At 33.7% G+C, this 25,803-nt stretch overlaps 1 protein-coding gene across 1 annotated transcript in view; it reads left to right on the top strand.

The window, feature by feature from the left end:
* The window catches only part of N (neurogenic locus Notch protein), a 181,889-nt gene that overhangs the window by 49,669 nt on the left and 106,417 nt on the right, over window positions 1-25,803 (top strand). The window contains exon 2 of the mRNA XM_068772616.1: window positions 6,791-6,869. Within this exon, the coding sequence (XP_068628717.1) occupies window positions 6,791-6,869 (79 nt within the window). The remainder of the gene's footprint in view (window positions 1-6,790; window positions 6,870-25,803) is intronic.

The raw sequence follows: 25,803 nt of genomic DNA, 5'->3' as shown, positions 1-25,803 counted from the left end.
GATCTTCTTTTGAAGATACCAGAAAACTTCCGATCTGCGGTTTATTAAGAATTGTTATAGATGTTATATGTAAACTTTTGACACCGTAGATATATCTCGTATTATTTGATGACAGATTTTTTAAGCGCAAATTTTCGAAATGTACTTTGTAGCATCCAGGAGATTGGAGTCGGAAGATTCTTATTAAAATATCGCGATGATCGTTATAAATTTGAACAGGATTATTGATTAGAAATAGGTGTTATTAAATGAGCTAAACATTCACTGCTTTAAAATGTTTACAACTGTAATCAATCACTCTGTATATATAAAGCATTACCGCGGATGCTCCAAAGCGCATGGATTATATTTTAAATATAACATTCAAAAAGTTTTTATGCAAGCAATTAATGTTTATCGATGAATCAAAAACAACGTGTACTTTAGAAAGACAACATCGGCGTATTCTTATGAACAAGCCGGGTATAAACCGGTACCGTATGTTTGCACAGTTCTTCCCGTCCCAAAACTGACGGCAAGCTGCATTTACGAATGAATAATGCATGTACAAGATAACAGAAATCATAATTATCGGGAACGTCACTTTGTGCCCACTGGTCAGCGACGATAAGGGGCGAATGAACTGCTTCATTCAAATCGACATGTTTAATTACGATGTACGCAATTATTTACACAAACACAATCGAGCTTTGTACAACGATGGTCCGAGTTGTATAAGAATACGATATAACGGCATTCGGAAGTACTTGCATAATTATCAGTTTTTCAAGTGAGATAAAAATTTCACTATAATGTTACCGAAATCGCTGTACTACTTAAGTAAGTATAGGCGGTACAGAGGTCATTAGTTAACAGATTTTGTACAGTGATTATCGTACAGTCTTAATTGATTATATAATTACGCTTCTAATATGAAATTCTTAAAGTAATTCTCTATTTACCCGTAAAATAATTTAGAGCTTAATAAAAGATAGAAAAGATTTACTATAGAGTCTTTGTTAGATTTTTTTGGTAGAAACAATATTTCAAACCTAGCAGTAATCTATGTATGATTTCGTTCAATAATTTTGTTACGATTTTTTCCCTATATTTTCACTACAACAAGTCATTTAACAATTTCTTTTTTATTATGATTAATATTTATATTATATGGATGAGTTAATAATTAATATCGAAATAATTGTTCAAGGATCATCAAGTAGTTTTATACTTTAATGGTATTAATTGAAATAATTTGTAATATTATTCCATCAGCTGTACGACTAACTGCTAATATAATTGCAGGCCCTCTTCTTACTTTATTAAGAACTGGTATTAATATAGCATCTTAAATATTTAAAAAAATAAATTTCCTTAGATTAAACTTTTAATTTAATCAGCAGTTTAATGTTAAAAAATGGGGGGGGGGGAAGAATTTTCAAGTAGGGAATTGTAGAAAAAAAAACGCTTGTTAAAACAACCTCCAATAACAGATATCCAACGATAAATTTGAATTGTTATATATTCATAGTTTGTGGTTCTCAAAAAAGAAAAGTATGCATATAACACCGATACGCCTCCGCCGACGGTGCCATCTGACCCTAATGTAGAGATAGCCGAACCTCCAAAGTTTCTCTTTCGTAACACCAAAAGACCGATACGCCATTAAAATTCCTCGCAAATCACCGCCGTCCGCTTCCATCTGTCAGATAACTCACATTCGCCGTGAAATCCGTAATTGTTAGTTTTATTCATCAATCGATATTTTGTTTTTCGTTTTAACCCGAAGCGCGGCTGTCACGCAATCGGGTACAGTCGTCTCCGCTTGTTAACTTTTTTTTTGTCTTCGAAATCTGGGTTTGTGAACTTATCGAGATTTTTGCACGCGACTGTACCATTGTCAATACACAATGGTAGATTATAAGTCGCAAAACCATAAGGAAAATGTCGACATTATTTTTAAATTTAAAATTAGAAAATTCTGTATTTCACCTGTGATCACGGTGTGTATAAAGAGTAAGAGAAACAAAAGACTGGAATAAGAGGAAACAGTGTGCAAATATCAGATTCAAACCCTTAATATCTTTATTCAAGTAGATATTTACATTTATTTTTGAGTTATGGTGTGCAGAGGTCGCTGCTGCCTATACCCTTGAAACTTATTTGTGCGCAGTGGCAATCATATGTATTAAATGCACAGAGTGTAAGTTATATAGGATTATGTTCCGCTGATTGAACCAGCGACTTGTGGTCGCAGATCCCAGTTCTCTACCGTTACGCTATGACTGCTTCCATTTAATTGTAGTTGTAAAGTCCAACATGTTAAAACATGTCCTGTACTTATCGGATTATTAAGTGTTCCTGTATTATTCAAAATGATCGCGACATGTCTCAACATGTCCAGTATCGTTGTACAAATACCCACGTTGATACGCGCCGGGTAGTTCGCGGAAGTAAGCGATTTTTTTTTGTGTTATTTTCGTTATTTTTATCAGCATCACGCTTTCCCACGGTCGAAGCGCGCTATCGCAGTATCCGCAGCTATATTTTTTTTGCATGTACTATTGCTATTAACGCGATATACTTTAGATTAAATGCTATTTTAATGGTCAATTTAAAAAGTATGCTCTGTTATAAAATACACCGATATAGTCATTATTTATTTTGATATTGTTTGATAAAGCCATGTAATAAATAAATTCGTCTTTGCCTGTTGGTTAACACTCCGATGCTGGTTCTTTTAAAACTGTCATGAAAGTTGGAGTTCCGAGCCCCAAATTTTATTATATTTTACCTAAAACTAGTAAACCTAAGGAATAATAGAATTCTTACTTAACTTTATATCGCTTCTATAGGCTAATCCATTTTTGGTTACACAAAACCAAATCTTTTAAAACGGCTCTTAATAACTTTTAACAAAATGGTAAGATACTATCATGACATGATATCTGATAAAGCCAAGAGCGCCCTAGGAGGCCAGACAACTTGCTACAAAGTTCAGTACTACACTAAGATCGTCAGCACCATCGCGTCATTCACAATAGAATAAAACACCACTCACTACACCACAACACCCGTTCTCAGAGGGCGGTCGCTCGCTCCCTAACCGCGGACAGCGTGGACAAACCGAGGTTGGATCCGGATCTATCCTTGGCACAGCTGTGGTCCACGCTGCTGTCCCAAGCCCCATATACACAAGATAAACACTACACAGCTCTACTCGGGTAAAGCGGTTTACTACATGCGAACGTCATCATAGCACTGGAATGCGTCTGTCCAACTTCTGTTTTATTTTTAAATTTACGGACCCTTCCGCTCCGTGTACTCAGTTTTGATGAATCTGTAAAATCCTCCGGGCAGACAGCATCAACTTCAAACGAAACCTAGCAAGCACTAACAGTGACAGGGCACGTCTGGAAGGTAGAGAAGAAGTGAGATAAGAGCACAATGCTAGTACCAAAAAAACTATCTGTTTGACCTAGCGTCTTGTGCTAAAAACTGTCGTTTACGATGTTTAAACGAAGGTCCATTCCAGATTAATTTGTTTTAATAAAAATCAATAAACTACTTTGTAGATTATTATTACAAAACTTACACGTAACTTTTGTTACAAGAATAAAAAAACAAAATCGAGTTCGTTGCACGCGATATATCTTATCGATTATTGAATCGATATATCGACAGAACAGCATTAATGAGCATGAGTGGGTACACGTTTTGGATTTCACGAAAACCGGTAAACATTCATCATTGCCTTAGCTTTCCCTTCGCTCGATGTCGCTTCCAATGGCAATGAATGGCAAAAACCATGGCACCCAATAAGGCGTCTGTCGCGTGGTGAGTTTTTTGTGGCACGCTCAGTTCCAGGAGTACACGGGTGTCGCCATGCGGCCTGCTTCACCGCGGAAGTATCCCACCGTGATTACTGATCAGCTTCTACTTTACCAGACCTCTGGAATATCGTATTTCTGTTGTCTTTCTACTTCAGAAAAATAAATAAGTCACACTTTTTATAAAAAAGGCGTATAAAGTATAAAGTAGAAAGCAATATTTGTACATTTAGTCTCATTTGCGAGTAACTACCAGAGTTAGTTATTATTTCAAGGTCTTTGAAGATACATTCATATGTATTGAAAACCTTGCTTCTACCTTATAATATATGAGACTACTTTATTTACTGAAATATATAAAAGGCGCTCTGAATTAAACACATTGATTGGTGATAAGGTCTAAAAGCTTCATAGAGGTGAAAGTAGAGTTTATTTGCTGACAATTAGCGTATGATAAACTTAATACAGAAATATTAAATAACGTAATGACGATGTTGTAAAATTAATCTTTGTTTACTATTTGTCCCAGACTGTCTGTCGCATTCTAAGAGAAAAATAATATAATGCAACATATTTCAGAGCTATCACTTTATACAGGTTGATTGGAGATACACGTAAAAAATTTAATAAGTGGGTTACACAGTGAAACCTTTAAGACTTGTACATGTATAATTAATCAATAGCCTCCTTGATAGGCGGAATTCTTCCCTAGTATCCTACTAGGGAAGAATTCCTCTCATACTGCAAGAAAATAATTAAAAAAGTGATACAAAAAAAATTAAAGAAAATAAGAAAAATTTTAAATAGACGATAAGAAAAAATGTGATAAAATGTAACTCAAAATGTGATGTAAAATGTGATAAAAATGTAAACGAAAAGAAATAAAGATAAAATGTCACATGTAATGAGGGAGGAATGAAAGGTCATAGAGTAAAAGGGAAATATAGCAGAAATGTGGCATTAGAGAATAGATTGAAAGAATATGTGAAGAACGAAAGGAGAGAATGGAAATAATAAATAATTATGTAAAAAAATAAATTGCCCGTAAAATCCCTGTCCCACCAAAGATAGGGGTACGAGAGGCCACCAATAGCGGGGGCCATTAAAAAAAAATCATCCTGTATATGTAGATATGTTAGTGAAGTGAAGGCGTATTCAGTTAGTGTTATAGCACGTCGGCACGAGCGCCGGAACTGACCCGGTGCTCAGCTCTGACGTGTCAATAAACCCTCGCGGCGGTTGTCGAATATTCCGCGTTCCCACGCGTCGATATCAAGTCCGACGCCGAGAATATTTACTCAGACGCACTGATAACGCCTCGCTATTGCGCACTGTCGTACGACTAACGGGATGTTTTAGTTTGACTTACATCATAAAATCACAATCTACATAACAATCCCGAAAATAAGTTTATATAGAGAATAACTTTTCTGCACCACATTCAACGAAAACCAGATGACCACGTGGTAAAAATTGTCTTAAACTTCCCAGAATTCCCAAGAGGGAGAGGGCGTCCAAAAGCTACGTGGTGGTCTAATAACGGAAAGGAACTGGAAACCCTTCAACTTGATGCAGGGACAACCCAAGATAGAGTGGCCTGACGCAAATTGATAAGGAGAGATCGATCCCAAATAAAGGGAAAAGGGAAGGAAGAAGAAGAAGAACTTTTCTGCACGACAGTACCTGAAGGTTTTAGACGAGGCTTCTATTAGAACGCCCATTGTACAATGATGTACGAAAATTGTAAAGTAATTCTATAATTTGAATATTTATTGTGACTATATTTATACAGTACCCGGCGATAAATATTGCACGTCGGTTTTTGTAAAGAGAAAATCGGCTAATTTCAGCTTAGTAGAGCACTATCTCTGTCCCACACTACTTAAGTGACGTTTTGTCAGTCGTTGTATTTCTTGCAACAGGGATAACGCTTTACGAAGCCGAAATTAGCCGGTTGTCTCTTTTCAAATGTCGATGTGCAATATTCATCGCCGGGTACTATATTAGCTAGATTTAATTGAGACACGTTTTAAAACTATAATGCATGCAAACTTTTATTTTACAAGGTCATTACTAAAGACAAATAACTAGCTATATATAATCGTCACAAGATTCTCAAAAGCTGACGTTCGCGTCATAGTTTCGCGTCGTAGTTTTTTTTTAACAAATGGTTTTATACACTTCAGTGTATAAAACCATTTGTTAAAAAAAAACTGCGAAACAAGTTTTATCAATTCAAATAAATCGTTAAATAAATTTTCCAAGTGATCTATCACATGATATCATTTAAAACGTGTTCAAATTTGAGTATTTGGATTGAAGAAAAAAAAATGTTTATGTTACTTTCTCACAGCAAAGTTTGCTCGACGTAATAATAGAGTGGATAAGACTTATATATTTAAATTATATACATTTATTATCGTAATATTTGTGTTGATAACATTAAAAACACCTATTATTAACCAAGCGCTGAAATCTTCTTAAATATAACTAATAGTATTGTATCCGGAATTTCATCAGCATCTTCTGTACTAAAATGTAATTTTGACATATTGATATGTTATATAATTTTCGTTGATAAATGTATCTTACATGCCAGATATTAAACAGCATGTTTTAAGGAGTAGTTTCTCAATGTAACTTTAAATATAACAAGTACTTCGATGTAAACTTTTAAATTCAAGTTTTAATCTCTATAAATTATTTCTCAATAAATTTTTATCTATCTTTTTCCAACTTAATGCTTTTTACTTTTGACTTTGATATTCCTTGTTAATATGCACTATTTTTTTAAAAAAATTAACTTAGTGAGTCAATAATAATAAACCGGTTTTTACTATCACGTTTTAAAGACATTGTATTCGATTTCAATCATTGGATATATTGGACACATCGATACGGTTCGGTGTAATACATTATATCTCCAAGTGGTATATGTAAATATTTATACCGTAAGACTCAAAGTATCTTTTCTGTTCCAGGATTCGTCTCGTGCTCCCCGTCGCCTTGCAAGAATGGCGGCACCTGCCTCTCATCTCCTCGAGGGGAATACTTCTGCAAGTAAGTAATGAAATACATTAATTTAGCAAATATTAAAAAATGCAGTGTAATAAGCAAAGCAATATAGGTTGAACATCGTCATCATGTAATCCGATGGGCGTGTCCCATTGAATAGCAAAAGCCTTCCTCAAAGATGATCACGATGACCGACTTCACGTGAAGTTGACCATGTGGTCGGTTCAGCCAGTGTGCGGTCTACCCGCGTCATAAAATACATAACGTAACATAAATAATGATAGTTTAATTCTTAACGAATCGAAAACGCGATCTCTTCGTCTAACTCCAGTAACGCTTGTATCTATTATTGATAAAAAAATTTCTAGCACGTGGTTATTACATAAAGCAAAATGTTCAACCTTTTATACGGGTTAGTAGATGGACAATCCAAAAAAGAATACGGCAATGAAAGTCAAAAAAAATGTAAACCAATTGCCGAAATCCACAAACGTGTAGCACTTTAATCAAAATTCATTGGGTATGCTTTAATATCTCTATTGAATAATGCTATAGATATCCCCTTAGCTGTCCCATCACGTGGCGCACCGCCCCTAACGTTCCGGTGTGTCGTACTAATGTCGGCTTACATATCAAACAGATGTGAAACAACCCTTCGTACCGCTTCATCTTTGCCAAGGTATTATATACCCTAAGCATAACGCACTATGTTTATAATTGCATGCAACCATTTTTATCTGAGATCCCTAATTGTGATGTGTTATAAAAAAAGGCGAAAGGTTGATATAACAATATATTGTTAATATTTCCTTTGTGTTCACGACGACGCCATGTTGATTTGGGTTAGTTTTAAGTTTTAACGGCGTTATAAAACATTGAGATACTTATTGGTATTATCTATTAGAATGTAGATATTTATTTAGTATTTATATATTGAAAACAATTTGTCTTCATTATAAATAATACGATAGTATAAAGAATCCAGACCTTGAAAAAGAAGAAGGAGGTAGTGTTAAAATATCCATGTAAACTGTACGTTGCCTCTTCCTAGGGATATAGTCAACTATAGTTCTTTATTTGCAATTAAGGATACATAAGATACGTAATGAAAGTGAAATAAATTTACTATATTTACTTTAAGCATAATAAAACTGACAAAAAGTTTGATTACTTTAAATCATTATAACATAGCAATAACAGATCGCTAAATAATATAGCATAAAAACTTTGCGACCAAGATTCTGCCCGAGATCTTGTTTATTTAAATTATAAATTACTAAAATACAGGGAGATTTTATGTGCAAAAGCTGTGAAGGAAATATTAAATTCAGTGCGTAAAAGTGTGATAGATAGCTCCTGTGTAGTGATCACTTTAAAATACGATACATGGATTTATTTTTAAAATTAAATTTGACAGTCCAATTATTTTTAGAACTAAAAGTCTGCAAGGACAGATAATGAACATCCGAATTGCGTTACACTTTTACTTAATATGCTATCTATATTTTTTGTTTTTGACGCCTATAATTAAACACCCTTCATGCAGCATTTCTAACAAGGCAAATACGAAATTAAAAGATTTTATGTATTACTTTAGCGTTTATTACGCTTCTCTTTATATGTCTCTGACTGTAGTTGGTTAGAACAGGCTAAGAAATAAACATTCGATTAATATATCCATTAACCATTGTATTCGATATATAGTAAACAAGACGGAAAACTATTTTACCGTAAATAGATAATATTATAGACTATTTACATGAATTCCGGTAATCATGTAAAGCTATGAGACCTTAAGAGTGTTTCTACCCTCCATATACGTCTTATGGTCTGTGAATGTATTACGAGAATATATATGGAAAATACGACCCCTACTATTGTTTCAAAACTCGATTGCGAATAAAAATTTATAAATAATTCGCTCAGTCTACACTAGTAACTTGATAGTTTCATCCTAAAATGACGATTATTCGAGCACTATATATTAGGTGTTATATATTAACATTGTTATATCCTCAATCTAATCTATCATAAATTGTTTCATATACTGTATGTGTGGAACGAGTGCAACGATGTCAATATATATATATATATATATATATATATATATATATATATGGTTTTTACCCTTGTTAGGACATGTCACTGGTCACACTGGTAATGACCAAAATCGACCAGCTGCTTCTCACTTTGGTTCCTACAAAAAAGTTCAATTTTCAATTGCCTCAACAGTAATTCTGTCTTGCTTCGATTCTTATAATAAAATATAATGCTTGTTTTGTAAATAAATATTTAATAGAAATGTAAATCTAAATTAATAATTAAATTTACATTTTTAATTTAAAGAATTTTAATTACACAAGTCGAACAATTGTTAATAAAATCTCATTCGAAGTCGATCTGATCACGTAGTAGCGACAATGGCCGCTGGAAGCCCTTTGTTTTCCTCATTCGCGATTCTCATTAAAACGACCGTCTTGTTTTGGTACGACCCATGTACGGAGGCGAGAATGCGCCAGTAGACGTCGAACGCGCCGTAAGTCACCCCCATTATGAAGCGGAAATATTAAAACAATGCTTTTCGCTTACCGTCGGCACTTATGAAGTTGTTTTAACTAAATTAAATGCAAGCAGTCTCATTGGTTAAGGTTCATTAATCACCATCACCATTATTTCTGTCGTACGACGTCTACCACTGGATGAAATCAGCCGCCATCAAGCCTACATATAGCCTCTTTCGACAACTTTAACTTACTGTGTCCTGTTCAATGTCACTTGGTTACTTTAGTTTATGTAAATAAAGATCTTATTATTCCTGATTCGATCTACGAGAAATCCAGAGCACAACCTTCTCCATGGTTCGTTGAAAGCCTTTAAGTTTGTCAATGAAACCACGTGTAGTATCATAGCAATCCGAAAGATTCTTAATCAACCACAACCGATACAGGCCGTGATATATAAGACTTGTACATAAGCTATGAGAAGACATTAGTATCGCGATGACAAAATTTAATATCTGAACCAGAAGACTCCCAAGTCTGATAGTGTCAGCAATCAATTAAGTCCCTTCGGCATACTTGTTAGTATCCTTCCGAGCTTAATTACCGTAAAGGTTTAGGCAAATAGTCGGCAGTTATTAGCCAAAGAGCTAAATATGAACATTACAATTTAAAAAAATTAGAAGCCAAATCTGCTTTAATACACTTTTGTCACATTAAATAAAAACTACACATTTCATTAATACGGGCAATGTATCTCCTTGGAAAGTTTGCGAATCAGATTTGTTTTTTTCTTCTTAATTTTAGACGTGATTCTTAGTTCTTATCAATAAGATTGAATTCTCAATTTTACGTTTAATAATGTTTATGCATGAAAGGGATTGTCCGCATATATAGAGAACCGAAAAGGTTAAGAACTACGAACACGAACTTTTTCAACCGTAATTTTATAATTGTTTTTTTCAAAGTTTTTTTAAGTAAATATGTTGTGCCAGAGCCAAAGAGCCACAAGCGGCTATGGAGCAGCACTTTGCCGAACACTGCTTTAAGCTGAATAAGTCTACCATTCTCTCAGCTCAAATCCAGTGAACCTGGAAACGCAAACATAACTAATAAAAACAACATCAATCATGTTCATATTAAGTGACATAACAAGAACTGCTTTTAGTTAAGTGATATGACCTGCTTACCACAATCATGACGAGCGTGATTCAATTTGAATTCATGTGCAGGATTGCGTTTTATATAAGATGGTATCTTTCGAAGGATTTGTAATTATGGTGCATGTAATCTAAACAACAAATTACTGAGTTTAGACTTAGTAGTTTGTTAGTTGTTTGTGCCTTAGGGCAGTAAAAGAAGACGTATTATTTATGGAGTCTCGAGATCCATCAGCGGTCGTCATCATTTCAGCCGTAGAATGCCCACTGCTGAACATAGGTTTACTCTCATTCATTTTCAATAAGACGAGTTGAAGGCTGCCGGCCTTAGCGGGTATTTTTCATCTCATAGTGACTATCAAAAAATTAGTCATTCAATTTACGTAATATAAACATGGCTCTTATTTCTGAAGATAAAAATTTTTTGAAATACATGCTTAAAAATTTTTTGTAAAAAATTACTTAAAGATATATATTATTAAAAGTATATTTCTAGTAAAAAAAAGTTGTAAGTAACCGTAAATAATAAAAAAATTCTAATAAAGTTTAAAGTTAAAGCTTCAGTAACAGGGTATCTAAGAAATCTCTTGACATTTCAAATATTGTTATCTAATAACGTTCAGGCAGAATCTTAAAGGAGACCGCGTAGTGTATTCAATCCATTCGAGATATCGATGATATGATTGCCCGTCATTCCAATAATCGGAATAAAAAAAAACATAAAGTCTAACCTTACAAAGCAATGTACAAGATCGCTTCCACTTACAATAAAGCATCGGCAAATCAACTTGCACCGAACGTGACTTGTCATCCATGTCATACATACACGCTCTCATACATACATTCATGCCAAATCAAAATAATCTTTTCCATTACAACACAAAGTCCATTTTAAAACGAACGTTTGTATTATTGGCAATGCAGATGAATCATTAGTAGTCCTTGCTGTTGCCAATGTCCCGTGCAAGGATTCTAGTTTCAAATCGATTAGTACACATTTCGATGCAACGATACTGAATTTCGATTAAGCAGGAAATATATGACCGTGTTAAGAAACTTTATTTTTAGTCTGTTGCGTATTCTTATTTTAAAATGGGAAAATGTATGTTGTTTTATATTTTAAACCGTTTATATTTTTGTACCAGTTTCATTTCACCTTAAGTATTATAAAACAAATTGTCGAGTTTATTTTTTAATCTACATAAATAATTTCGGGGAATTCCCCCGACTATCACTGAAATCTCAACTCTGTATGTCCTTTTTATGAAATGTAGCAATTATAAACAGTTCGTATCTGATATTCCGTTAGGTCTTATGCAGCTGGCAGTCTATATTGAAACAAGTTTGATCATGTCTACCTGAATGAAACTATGTTAGCAAAAGTAATATATCATTGATTGATGTTCTTCGTATATATACAAATAAATAAAATTGGAGTATCAGTTTGTAATATTAAAATAATCGCTTCTTACTATATGCAGATGTACGGTACTAATAAATTTATCTAAAAACTCTCCAACGTAGATCTCTGGAAATGCTGATTAAACGCATGAAATCCTCAAGGAAAGCCAAGACGTGGCCGCCCAAAGCAAAGCGGCGGACGATCACTGCAGAAGTGAAGGCAGTTCCGTTCGGGATGGCGACGTACTGTGGACGCCCTCTGCCCCATCTTGGGGACATAGGATTAAATGACTAATAAGTTTGTTGCACGCGGTACATTTTTTAGCGACCAGGGTTCACGGTAACAGTATAAATTTTACACGGAAATTTGTATATTAAGTTCGTAATTTTGCTTTGTCGAAATATCATCAACGAGATTCTTCGGCATCGAGCAGTACAAAAGAGCCATGGATGCAACAAACTTTAGATGCGGCAGTTGATAAAACCGGAGGTGTGCATTTACCGTCTAGACGCGGCTGGACTATCGCTAATGGAGGTGGGCGGTGGCCTACATATGGACAACGTCACGCATTCGCCGCGCCTGTTTAGTTAAATCTTTTATACATCGTTGTCAGACCAATATCTTTCTCTCTATCGAAATTTTTATTTTATTATTATTAGTATAGGTTTCTTTTTAAACGCCCCCCGCTATTGGGGACCTCTCGTATAACTCCTTAGGTTCACAGAGACAGTTTTTACGTAATCATTTATTCACATACGTTTTTTATAATCTCTCATCTTATACCTTTCTAAATATCTCTTACTCATTCTTCTTTTATCCGACGCAATATCTTCCATTATCCATTTCGCCTTTCATTCCTTGCCTTTTATACTTCCTGCACCTTCTGGATTGCTACTTCCCTTTTTTAAATTTAATTAATTAATTCACTTATTTTGTTATATTCTAATTTCTAAGTTTTATTAGTATAGGTTAGTAAAACTAGCTTGCATAAGGAAAATAAGTAGTGCCGAGTTTACATTTTTTATTTTCAATGGCAGTCTTCGGAAGATGATGAATGCAACAAGTTTGAAATACATGGGGGAGGCCTAACGTGCCTTGGATCTCATACGGCTGAAATGGTAATGATAATGTAATGGTAGCATAGTGGTTAAAAGATGATGTACGTAAGGTCAAGAGTTCGGTTCCCAACAGCGCACGTTACATTAATTTGGGGGCCAAAATCGGAAGAGATAAGGGCCCTCTTTCTTGAACGGGCCTTGTGTTGAATTCAGTTTAGAAACACTATCCAAAAAGGATCTATAGTCATAGTTCACCTTCATTATACCCTTCTCTCAATCCTTATACTAATCAAGCACATGTACCGCAGTCATTGGGTCTGAAATTACCCAATACGAGCCGGTTCTATTTCGTATTACAAAGATGATTTGTCTACGAAATCAATATCTGTCGAAATCGATCACGTTTGTCGAGATTGCTTTAAATTGTTCTCCTGTTCGATAAATCGATTGTTAAAACAATTTAAAACAATTTGCGTGGTTCGAAATTTTTTTTTTTATATAAATTATTAACACGTTTATCATTATTGTTTGCTGTAATTGAAGTTCAGAGATATTAAAGCTAAGTTATTACTATGAAATAATTATATATCAGTTTTTTACACAATAGTAATATTTTACATATATTGCTACGTTATAAAAATATATATCTACAATTTAATTATTACAGAGCTATGTAAATATAGAGCTATATCGTCGTTGTTATTCAACTCAGTGACCCCTCAGCATAATTGCTTAGCCATTTTTAAAATTTACAATGTGAACACGGCTTTCCAATTCACTGCGATCTAATTGGTCGAACGGCGCGCCTTTGTTGAGTGTATTAATATGCCATAGGACTGGCGTCGTTGTGAAACAACAATGAAAATCAAATATCCCGCTTTGACGTTAAGTCTATCTCGGATGATAAATTGTTCAGAAACGACATTAGCGGGTCTTTATATTTTAAAATAATGTTGGTATAGCCTGGAGGCGAAAACATTCAAGGTGTGCTAGTATATGTGATTATTTACAGTGTGTAAACCTTATTCTTACGTACTTTCTTTACATTATCTGTGATCCTATTAAATATAGAAATATTTACTAGCTTATCTTGGTCTTTATTTTAAAAATAAATACTCCGGCGAGCCTTTGTTTCAAAATATCAAAGATTAAGGTTGCGGTGAATGTTATTGATTAAACAAAAATGGTTGTAAAACTAAATAACTAAAGGTTAACTCAACCATAAACTTTTATGTTTCAATTTCACAATTACCTGTATATTTTCTAAATTTTATTAACACTGCCCGAAGACAATGCGTCGGTGGGTTCCTATTGTTACACAATGGTCACTAATTTAAAGGGCCCACTCTGTGGGGTTTATGATGGGAGGTGATTTTTACGAACTCTTTTGATCTAGACTTCCATTGAGTTAAACTTACCTGTTTGTATTTGAAAACGTAGTTTTTTTCGAGTAATTGATGGTAAGGAACAAACTAAGTTTTCAAGTTACCGAGACTTATTGTTTAAAATTTGTATTTTAACCTCCGCTTTGAAAAAAAAAATAGCAACCTTACTCTTCATTGATAAGTTGGTTACCGGAAGACATCGGTAGAATCTAAACATAATATACAAGATAAAATTAATTTATTCAACATTGTAACATTTAAGGATTGATATTGATCGTCATTTTTCTAACTCTATTTTATTTTCGACTCTACTCTGCTTTGCAAGTTGTTATAGTTGTGGAGAAGAAACTCCACAATACATCTTTTAAACAAAATATTAGCAATATTGATTTAAGTTTATACATTTTCTGTCAGATATCTATTAAATGACAAACAAATCAAACTGACGTTAAATAACTTAGTTTAAGGGATCCATAGCTAAATCTAATTGTCTCAGTTGAGTTTTCTTAATAAGAGGCGTATATACTCTTTGCAATAAATATACATTTTTGTATGGAAAGAAATAATGCTACTACGGACATAGCTTTTTAGTCGAGTCCGCAGGTTCGCGGAAAAAGAACGCAGATGATATTTAGTTCAAGCCTCTATTATACATAGATCGAGAGCTCTCTCGGGCTACTAAATTCTACTGTATTACTAGATTGGTACATATCTAATAATTTCACAATCCTAACATACTTCCTATTATGTAAAGTACAATAGGTCCCGTCACAATACAATAAGCTTGCAATGTAAACTCACAGTCGTATTGGTAACGACTGGGTTGGTCGCAATTCGTAATACAGGCGAACGGGGCCGTGTTCCGTCGCAATCGCCGTACGACTAACGCTTTCGTGAGTGCACCGACGTGCGGGTCGCGGGTTCATTCCCGAGCCGTTCTCGGAACCCGGAGCGGGTTTAGGTACGAGCCGCGCCTTGGTACCATACCTGTGTGAAATATTCCAAGTTTAAATTCGTAAATGGATTTTCAACGTTGAAAATGCTTATTTTTAAAACACGACAATGAACTAGTAGCTATTGTCCCGCACATGCAAGGATGCGCAGTGCCCTGGAAACGGAGGTAAAGTTAAAGACAGATTTAGAGAGCATCGCCGTAATGATGGTCGATGACAACCTTCGCCCATCATTCCTCGCTTGCTCGTAGGGTGGTGAGTGACACTGTTAATAGAAACAAAAAGATAAGTAGGTACCAAATAAACTGCATATAAAATAACTAGTCAATTAATAATAGAAAAAATAGACTAAGAAAAGTGTAGTAATATAATATATAATGTATAAAGAAAGCACAACCCAAAGAAAACTGTGATAAAAAAAATAGAATATGTAAATAATAAAATAAAGAATAAAAAAAATGTACCTAGCCATCTAAGAGAAATAAGATGAAGGAAGGAAGGCGATGAAAGCAAGAAGGAATGAAAGAATAAAATGAAAGATATTGTGATGGAAATAAGGTAAGAATAAAAGAAATTAAGAAGAATAACAGTGAGTAAAGAATTACGATTAAGAAAGACTTAATTGTAAACAAAGACCTTGATCCCAACTAATTAGGGGTACGAGAGGCCTCCAATAGCGGGGGCCATATAAAAAAAATGAGCCAGTAGAATTGGCCCCCTACCAAATGGACTGACAACATAGTTCAGCAGTACCGTAACACCGTTGATTGTGGCGAACATTGTATGAAGCCTGTCTTGCAGTGGACTTCTATCCGCTGATGACTGACAACTATGATCAAAATATACATACTTAGTTGCGTACTTATTTTTAATTTCCATGTATTGTTATGGAAACCATTGGCGCAACAATACTGCTGTTAGAATATTAAGTTCAGGTGTTTAACAATTCCTTTTAAGGTGACCACACAGATTTCTTTCACGTGGATCATGTACGAACACAGTGTTGGTGTCCATGTTTAACAGATAAATTGTGGCTAGTCCAATAATCGTAAAAGTTAACGAAAAATGTATTTGTATATATATTATTATTAGTAAATATTTTATATAATTGGGGAAAGTTTATTACAGAAGCAGGCATATATGTCAAATATACATATATATATGTAAGCAATAATGTGTAATATGCAAGCTCTTCTACGAAATAAAATACGATATATAAAAAATAACTAAATTAATTTGGACTCAGTTTAAATTTTATTCCTAGAAATAGTTTTTTTTTGTTCGGTAATTTTACCTACATATGATTTGAGATTCTGGTAACTGTGAATTTGCGCCCAGAACCGTTCTTCGCCTTGTCATGCTCATGTCCCCGGAGAACGAACATTAACGTCGCACTAATTTGAATGTATATGACGTCACTCACTGCCGGAGTGTTGCCTAGTTTCGTCACCTTCTAAAAATATATTTAAGATCCAAATTGAAATAAAATTTAACCCATACTAATAACCTAGGTAAAAATGTGACGTCTTACGTCGTTGAATTTGTAAAAAGACTACTTTTAAAAAAAATGTCATGAAAAGATTACCATTGAATGGTATTTTTTGGTGAAATTTTATTGTTAAAATATATACTACCCGCATGAGAAATATTTAATTGACTGCACTAGAATTTTAATAATCTTTTTTTTAATAAGATCTAAAAGTAATATTTATACTCGAAGAAATTGCTTATGATATTAAACATTTCGCATCAACCTATTGTACATACTGCGCAAGAGTCACGTATGAATTTCGATGTAATGCGTCATTCGTCAAGCTTTCAACTGCCGGGTCAGCTCTGACCCGCCGTGGGACGTGGCGTCTGACTTAACTTTACGAAATGATAGATGACCCGTGATATAAGTGCGGCGGTAGCTGTTAAAACTGCATACAGTTTTACAAGTGCCGTAACGTTTTTGTTTGTAATGTTATAAAGAAACGAAATATAAGACTTATACAGTATTAGAGTTGTGGTAGCCCAGCGAAAAGGAATGCTACTTGCGATCGTAGGTTGTGAGTTCGATTCCCAAGATAAAACCTTAAATATAATATATATAAATATAATATATCTTCGATCTTTACATGGTTTGCTATAGAAAATCTTAATTTACTTTGCGGCGTTTCAATTTGCGTCGTGTTTCTTTGGAACGTAACCACGACGCAAAGTGAGGTATTAGTGTACAAAGGAAACTTTACGGTGTGAGATATGCTGTTTTTATGAGATCTGTTATATGAGACGGTTAAACAACTGGTTTGAAGAAAATCGGACGTGCTTCTAATGCACAACATTAAAGAATGACTTAATCTACCGTTCATAATAGGAGTAAAGCGTACAATGTGAATATAGTTTGTACTATAACGCTCTCAATTCACACGCCGCTTGCGTAAATCTGGGTCGACCAGTGTCCAAGACTATAGCAAGGACATTTACCTAACAGTTACGGTTAAGTATAGCATTTTACATATACCTAATTCATTGTCGTATGATTTACAAGTAATTTGTTACTATAGTAAGTAAAATGCGCAATGGATACGGATGTTGGATAATTTTCATATTTTTCTTGATGTATAATAATAGTCAATAATCAGAAAGCTGTGTTCACATTGATTAGTAGAAGCAAGACTTTCATAAAGTATGATCTCAATTTTTGTTAATTTTTAAAATGAATATCCATTTCAATTTGTGTTCCAGATATATATACGTGCAATGATTTGTCGGTTTCCTAATAATGACACTTTTATAATAATTATTATATAAAGTACACAGTACTTGTTCCTCTGTCAGTATATTTTAGCTTCAGCTAGAATATTGTAAACGAAAAAAAATTTTAAACTATGATATCAACGTGGGTGATATTGATGTTGTGTTACTTCCCTCGTAACGGAAAATCATAAATACAGCATGAGAATTTCTAGGAATTTATAATGTATTTACAGCTAATCTTGCAATTAAACATCTGTAAAGTAGTAAAATTAAATTTAAAATTTTTTTGTAGCCTCCACTTGCCCATTAAACACCCATCTTTTTTATATGGCCCCTATATTTGGAGGCCTTTTGTACTTCCTCTATCTTGTGTACACAGGGAGAATTTTTATAATTTTTTTCACAGATTTTAATCTTTTTGTTCTCATTTTTTATTCCTCACAAATTCTTTAATTATTAGACCCATTGGACACAGTACTTGTTGACAAAAATATTAAATATATGCAAAAGCATGTATAAGTGAAAATATACTTTGATGAAAAAACAACTGAACGAGACAGTCATTAGATAGAAATGCATTATTTCAATCAAACCTTCGCTTCAAAAGCTTACTATACGGAATGCTTTATAAAAACAGTCAGCCGGTACGTCTGTTTGACTCAATTCCAGGACGATAATGGCGTCCAATTCGGCCATCGTTTTATAGATGACTCGGCGTGAGAAAAATGATTCTTTAGGAAATTTCTCCGCCGTGGACCGTGATATTCAGATTCTCTCATCGTTTATTTGTTCATTGGTTTACGGATCAGCCGTACAGACTCCATTTACCGTTTACACCGTTAATGCTATAATACGATATTTATTAATTATTTACGAAAGTTCTTTTTTTAAATATTTCATTATTAATTACCTATATCAACAATAACAATAAATCCATAATCGCTAATGTATATTATTCCAATTTATGCTGTGATCTAAAATAAAGGGATTAGTTATATATGTAAAAGCTGTAACGGATATATGTATAGTTGATTCGCTATGTTACATGCAATATGAACATGAGATATCATAAAGAAATGTGATCAACTATTCTTCTATTAATTACAATCGATCAATGAATCATTATTTATATTTAACTTCGCTGCAATCCTTTCAGCCGCCGTCGCTTTTTGCTTCGCACATAATCACATTAAATACCAGTGCAGACGATTTAGATTCCAGTCGAGAAGGAATATAAAAAAGTAGGGTCCGGACTACATGGCGGTATTTACGACTAGGTGATCTCAGCAAAAGTTATTCCCCTTGTGTTGTTTTTATGGACACGGCAGTCCTATAATATACAAATGGATGATGTTCCGTAAAATCCAACCCAACACCGCTGAGTAGCATTACATTTAAATCACACAGGTCTCGTTGGGACAGGGGCCGCTTTGTTCTTTTTCTTTCGTCATTAAGGTGTAATTTCTGCCTACAAGACATGCAACCGGTCGCTGTCTTGCGATATTCCGCGAGTCCCAAGTCGCTTTACGAGCTCGTTAGAGCATTGAGAATATTACTAAAATATATTTTATAGTCTCTTGATTATATTTTAAATGCTTTATCACTTAATATCTCTGCACTTAACTCTTTGAAATCAAAATAATTGATTTGTTTAAATAAATGTTTTACAAAATCATTTTTTTCAATTTATTTGAAGCGATTAAAATAGATTTTGAACCTTAAAATAGAGTCCACATTGTCATTTTCAACGATTATTTACATATAATTATTCTCGACAACATTTTCGACGAAAAAAAAACCATTAAATATTTTATCACTAGATGACCGCGGTACGTTAAGCGTACCAGCTCTATTTTTCCATCGTAAATAACACCCTACAATAATTGTCTAAAAACACCGCCGTTTGCCATAATGTCCCCGTTCGTACCTCTTTGTCTAAATGTCCAATAAAGAATTTAAAAAAAAATACCTTTTTCTACAATACAATGCTATATGTGTAACACGTTATAAGATACCAAAAATCAGCTTGTATACTATTTACATCATTTTCAAATTGAGAATTGATATAAAATTTTAATTTTCCTTATCTATTATAAACCTACTGATCACGATTTTTAACTGCGTCGACTCTATAGTTGGACCATACATACATCTAAAGCCATCATACTTGTTTTGTTCATTACATACGTTCATAACTTTGTTAAATATATTATTAACTGCATAATCTTTTGTTCATACACTATAATTATTTAAAATATATATACGCTTATTTTTTAAATATGATCTTTTAAATAGGTACATCTCTAAAATAGCACACATCGATAGATTTGAATATTTGGCAGACCTAATCGAGAGGTTAACAATGGGTCGTCTGGAAACTTTTTCCTTAATCAGTCCCGGCTGGATTCCCTCGGGCAAGGAATAAAGCGGGCAGGAATTCCACCGCGGCCCCGGGGTTGGCATGCGTGGTGCCTTTCGGTGCCATTATCTCCCGAACCGGTTCGTTTAAGCGAATTTGAAACAATAGGATACAGCGTCCTTGTAAGCTAACGTGGAGTCACTTTGTTCCGGTTGATTTAAAATCTAGACTGTGTTTAATCTGTTTCGTATTCAATTCACATTAATGCTATCGACTTTTTATAACTTACCCAAAACATTCGAACAAGTAATGAGGCATTTTGAGTATTAGATAATTGATTCTACACTTATTCTCTAGTTTTTTCTGTTTTTGAGTTAGGTATGTTAATTTTATTACTCTGTAACATTCTTGTGATGTAAAAGAAGTTTTAAAACTTCAAAGTATCGTTCGCACGACCATGTTATGCAAACTACCCACACCGACGCCAGCGCCATCTATTACCTGACCGCTGCAAAGTGTGCGCCTACCGTACGACAGTTAGCAGGTTCTCTTGTAGATAGGGCCGAACTAAGAGCCGAGATAATATCGAGTTATTTATAGCTTAAAGTCACGGTTCAATACCTCCAGGCTTGAAATTATTCACTGACTTTGTATATTACAATATATTTCTTGTATGATAAACAGTTGACAATCACAATTTGTAAATAATTTGATGAGAGATAATCTTATTTATACGAATATAACTTACAATCGAAGATAGCTGTTAAGAAAAGGTAAAAAAACGAAAGCAAAGGAAATCGGTATATCTTAGGACGTAAACGATATATCTCCACCAACTTACAATGTAAACAGATTTATATATCAGCTATATAAAACTTCATAAAGAAGTACATGTTCTTCGTGTATGTTTCAGAATGTATAAGCAATAATAAAATAAATTACCTAATAATTTTAAAGTAGAACATTTAATTATAACAGAAAATTGCACACATGGTACGGTATAAAATAATATCATAGAGTAGGTTCAGCAAAAAGAAAGTGTTAAACAGTGCAAAGTTCATATATAGTACTTTAGTTTTCTGATAAACACCCGTCTTTATTATGTAATTTATTACAGACATAATATTATATATATTAGCTTCTTTCTCTCTTACTTCTTCTTTGTGATGCATCTCAAAGTGCCTCCTCTGATTGAAAGGATGGCCCATATCTGCCTAAACTGTTTTTCTTTTCTATGTAACATAAAAAAATTTGTTCGACGATTATTATTTCTGTACACTCTCAGATATTCTTTATACATATCTCTCGCGTCCAGCATGTCTGTTTCTTTCAACCTTACCCATTGTAACAAGTCTACAAGTCTGATAACAAGTCTGATAGGAAATCTATGGGGGACGTCTATGTCAAACAGTTGACCTCTCGCTAATATGATGAAATATGTTTCAGATGTATGAATTTCTCATTCTTATATATTAAATGTCGCTACATTTTTAATAACAAGAAATACATTTAAATTTGTTACTTCGTTTATGTATCTAATTAATGGATTAATAAATCACTAATTTTAATTTTAAACATTTATTTTTAATTCACTTTATTGCATTATAAAACATGATTGTAGGCTTTCTGTTATCACCAATAGTTATATAGAATGAAGATATACGAACTACAGTTTGTTATTCACCAGCCTTAAATACTAATGACAAAGAAATACTAAATAATAAATATATACTGTAAAATGATGTTAACACAAATAATCACAAATTTATTATCGGCAGATGATTTTACATCGGGGTCCTCGTCTCTGGCACGGACCACATTTTGTTGGGTGCAAATTTAAAAAAAAAAATCGTTGGAACGTCCCTTGGGCGTGCCTTTTGGAGACCACGGCAGATGGTTATTTGAATAAATTTGCAATATCCGTGCCATACACGTACCGCTTGCGTGTATTTCGGGAGTTTATTCATGAAGGCAGTACATTATTACATACATTATTGAATTTGAATTTTTAAATTTTATGAATAATATCAGGACACTGAAATTGAAATTAGAACAAGTATGGTAAACAAATGAATACATACAGTTATTGATCAGTGATAAAGTCAAGTGTAATCCTTTTTTATTGTTATTGAAAATACATTTAAAAGCAATTACTTTAATTATAAAGTTAGATTCATTTAGGAATTTCTGTAGATTTATCTGAAATATATGCATATGTTCAAAGATGTTGGACGCAGGCAGGTCCTAGACAGACGTGAAGTAACTTTTTAAACGCTTTTTAAAAATTAAAATGTAAATTTAAAATTTTTATAACAAAATTAAAATTATCTTCTAATCGTTTTAGATCTGTTATAGTCCAAACATGAATGAAATTTTCTCTCAAATATGTAGCTGTTATCACTCGATACCTTGACTTAATAGCGTGGGTAATCTGAATATTTATAAGCTCAAATACCGTTTCTTGTTGGATTGTGGATTTGTACATTGGCTCACCTTTACTGAAATGCAAATTATCGAGCTATCACATTCGGAGCGGCCTGTTTCACTATTCTACCGCGAAACTGCTCCACATCCGTTTAACCAATTATTTATTTTATAATGAACGCTGCTTGCTTTCAACGTATTCGTCTGTGTCTATTTGATATTGAAAAGATAATTGTATGCAATGCGCTTTATATACATGTATCTATATAAGTTCAGTGATATTGGGTGCGCTTTATTAGGACTCTTTATCGTATACAAACCATGGACTGGTGGATTCAAAATTTGTGATCTAAAAATTTATTACGTTTCGTTTCATTGTCAAAAATCAAAGGATCTGTTTATGACGTGCGTGTGTGTATTACAAAAGTGTAAAATATATCTATTCCTTTTATCCCATATATATAATCAACATAGTATTAGAAGGCCTAGAAAGCTAGTCTATATTAAATTTTTATGACAGTTTTATAATTCTTTGCTATATCTACGTTTGTTGAACTAAAATCAGTCTTTATATCTATGTTGTAGAAATACGACAAATTTACGACTATACTAATACATTTTCGGTGAAAACAACACTTTCAATACATCAGTTTCAGAGAATTATATTTGACTCTCAGGAGCAATAACATCTGCAGAGATCAACGAGAAAATATTTTCTCGTGACAAGCAATTTATATTTGTCCATCATCAGTTATTATTTTTTATCTAATAGGCTTTTACAAAATATCATTGTCTAATACGTTACAATAATTATTTTTAACAGTTACGCGAATTTACAGTGCGATCACGTCGACGTACATTATCCTGTGATCTTCATATTATTATTATAAAACTTCGTTTTTATTTCCGACATAAATTATATTTAAATGTTAGTAGTTAGTATAATTAGGTTGGTTAGTTTTTTTTTTGTTATGCATCTTGTTAGGGTAAATGCCTACTCTTTCCCTGTCGAGAATTCACTGTTTTTAGCAAGGGTCATTTAATTGTGCCCTGGCGTTGTATGAATATCAGCCAACCGTTTAGCTGCGGGGTATATTAACGGTCCTCTAACGAATCACTTTTAGGGTCCTCCTATTGTTTTTAATCTACGAGACTTACTTTAATCAACTCATTGTCATTTTTATTTTAAAAGCCATTGTAAAAGCATCAGTTATTTTAGTTTTTCTTCTGATAGTTTCTGACCTTATTTTATCTTCTTAAATTGTTAGTATACTTCTCTCCATTGATCTTTGCGTTGCCATATTTTTTTCTTTTACCTTATGTCTGTAACTTAATTTCTAGCATCTATACAAAAAGCAAGACAGAAGACGGTTATCAAACAGTTTGATTAATATGTAACGTGTTCTACACATAAAAATATAATATTACTTAATAAATCGTAAATAAAACATTACAAATCTCAGTTAAATTTACAACGAATTACATTTCTATCTCATCGGAATCCAATGCTGGGAATCTAGATTGTAGAGATCGCAAATCTGAAACATTCATTGAAAGGCAAAGATTTCCAACCATCAAGTCCGGAGGCATCAGCCAACCGGCTCATAATGAGATGGCCTCCCGTATACGGCACTCGTTTGTGTAGTACATAAGCGCCTCGGCCGCCGATATCTGTATCAAATCAGATTGTAGCTAACGACGCTGCCCGAGCTAGATTTGTTGTTTACATAAATTCAGATCTTCGCAATTCGCATCTGTTAAAGAACTTAATCGCGCCAAGTCAACTCGACCCATTACGATCAGAAACATAAATAGCTTTCTATCAAGTTTCTACAACATTAGCTTGACTAAAAAGCTTTCATTTCTCAGTTATTTACGACGTTGAACTGCCTCAATATACCTTTCAATTAAACTAACAAAATTATTTAGGCTTTTCGTGCGCAATGACATTTAAAAAAAATAACAATTTCCGAGTAATGCGATCGTAAAAAGATCATTTCGTGAAGCACAAGTGTCATTTTACCTGCTCCAAACAATGTTCTCGCTCGGGTCATATTATCGCATACGAAATCTTGATGACTTTGTACGCAATAAAGCGCTTCAAATTCCCCCCGAAAATTTCAAGACATTTGCCTTTTGTTTATACGAAAATGTATTTTATTATTGTTATGCTAAAGGTTCTTTATCGTTCAGTGTGTTTTTATACGTGAAAATACACCTTCAGCAGCTATCACGATGCCGTGTAGCACGTCCCAGACTTCGACCGCCTCGTCTTATCACACGGTCTCCGCGTCTTAATGGTCTCTCTAACTGTTAGACCACATGAGCGTATGCACGATGGTTTTAATAACAGCATGTGGAACATGTGTCTTTATTGTTTATACAAATATTAACCTACCCTAGAGAGAATTCAAAATCTAGTAATATTCAACTGGTTAAGCTTTGGTAAATAATTATTAATGTGCACAGGCTGCATCACTATACTGTATTTAATAGAAGAATGTCAATCTCCTATAATTGACTTGTTAATAGAATCGTTTATGAATAGATTACAAATTTTTGTTTCAATATTTTTCAAATGAAAGCACTTAAAATTATACTAAGTCTAGAAAATATACGTGTTATTTAGTCGTTATTGCTTACGACTAGTTTCTTAACCAAATTTACACTAACAATTATTGTACTGTGGTCAGAATATATTTACCTTTTCATGGAATATATTACAAAAATGTTAATGAAAAACATACTTAATCAATGTCACAAATTTACGAAGTTTCGTCGAAACGAAACTCTCTTGTAACTGGTGGACGCAGTACACAACTATCGCATTGGTCTGTTCAACCACAGGGTCGTCGGAAGACACGATCGAACATGTTTCGATGCAAATTGCCAGCTGCTAAATAACTCGTACATGATCTGTTATTCCAAAAAATATAGGTTATTATATGACCTTTGTCGCTGCATCTGAGATATTTACGATTATTTGATATGTAGTATC

Source organism: Battus philenor, unplaced genomic scaffold, assembly GCF_028537555.1.
Source record: "Battus philenor isolate CCGP_79_NKW_IND1 unplaced genomic scaffold, ilBatPhil1.0.hap1 SCAF_5, whole genome shotgun sequence".
NCBI classification, from domain to species: Eukaryota; Metazoa; Arthropoda; class Insecta; order Lepidoptera; family Papilionidae; genus Battus; species Battus philenor.
This window is presented reverse-complemented; position numbering and strand designations above follow the sequence as displayed.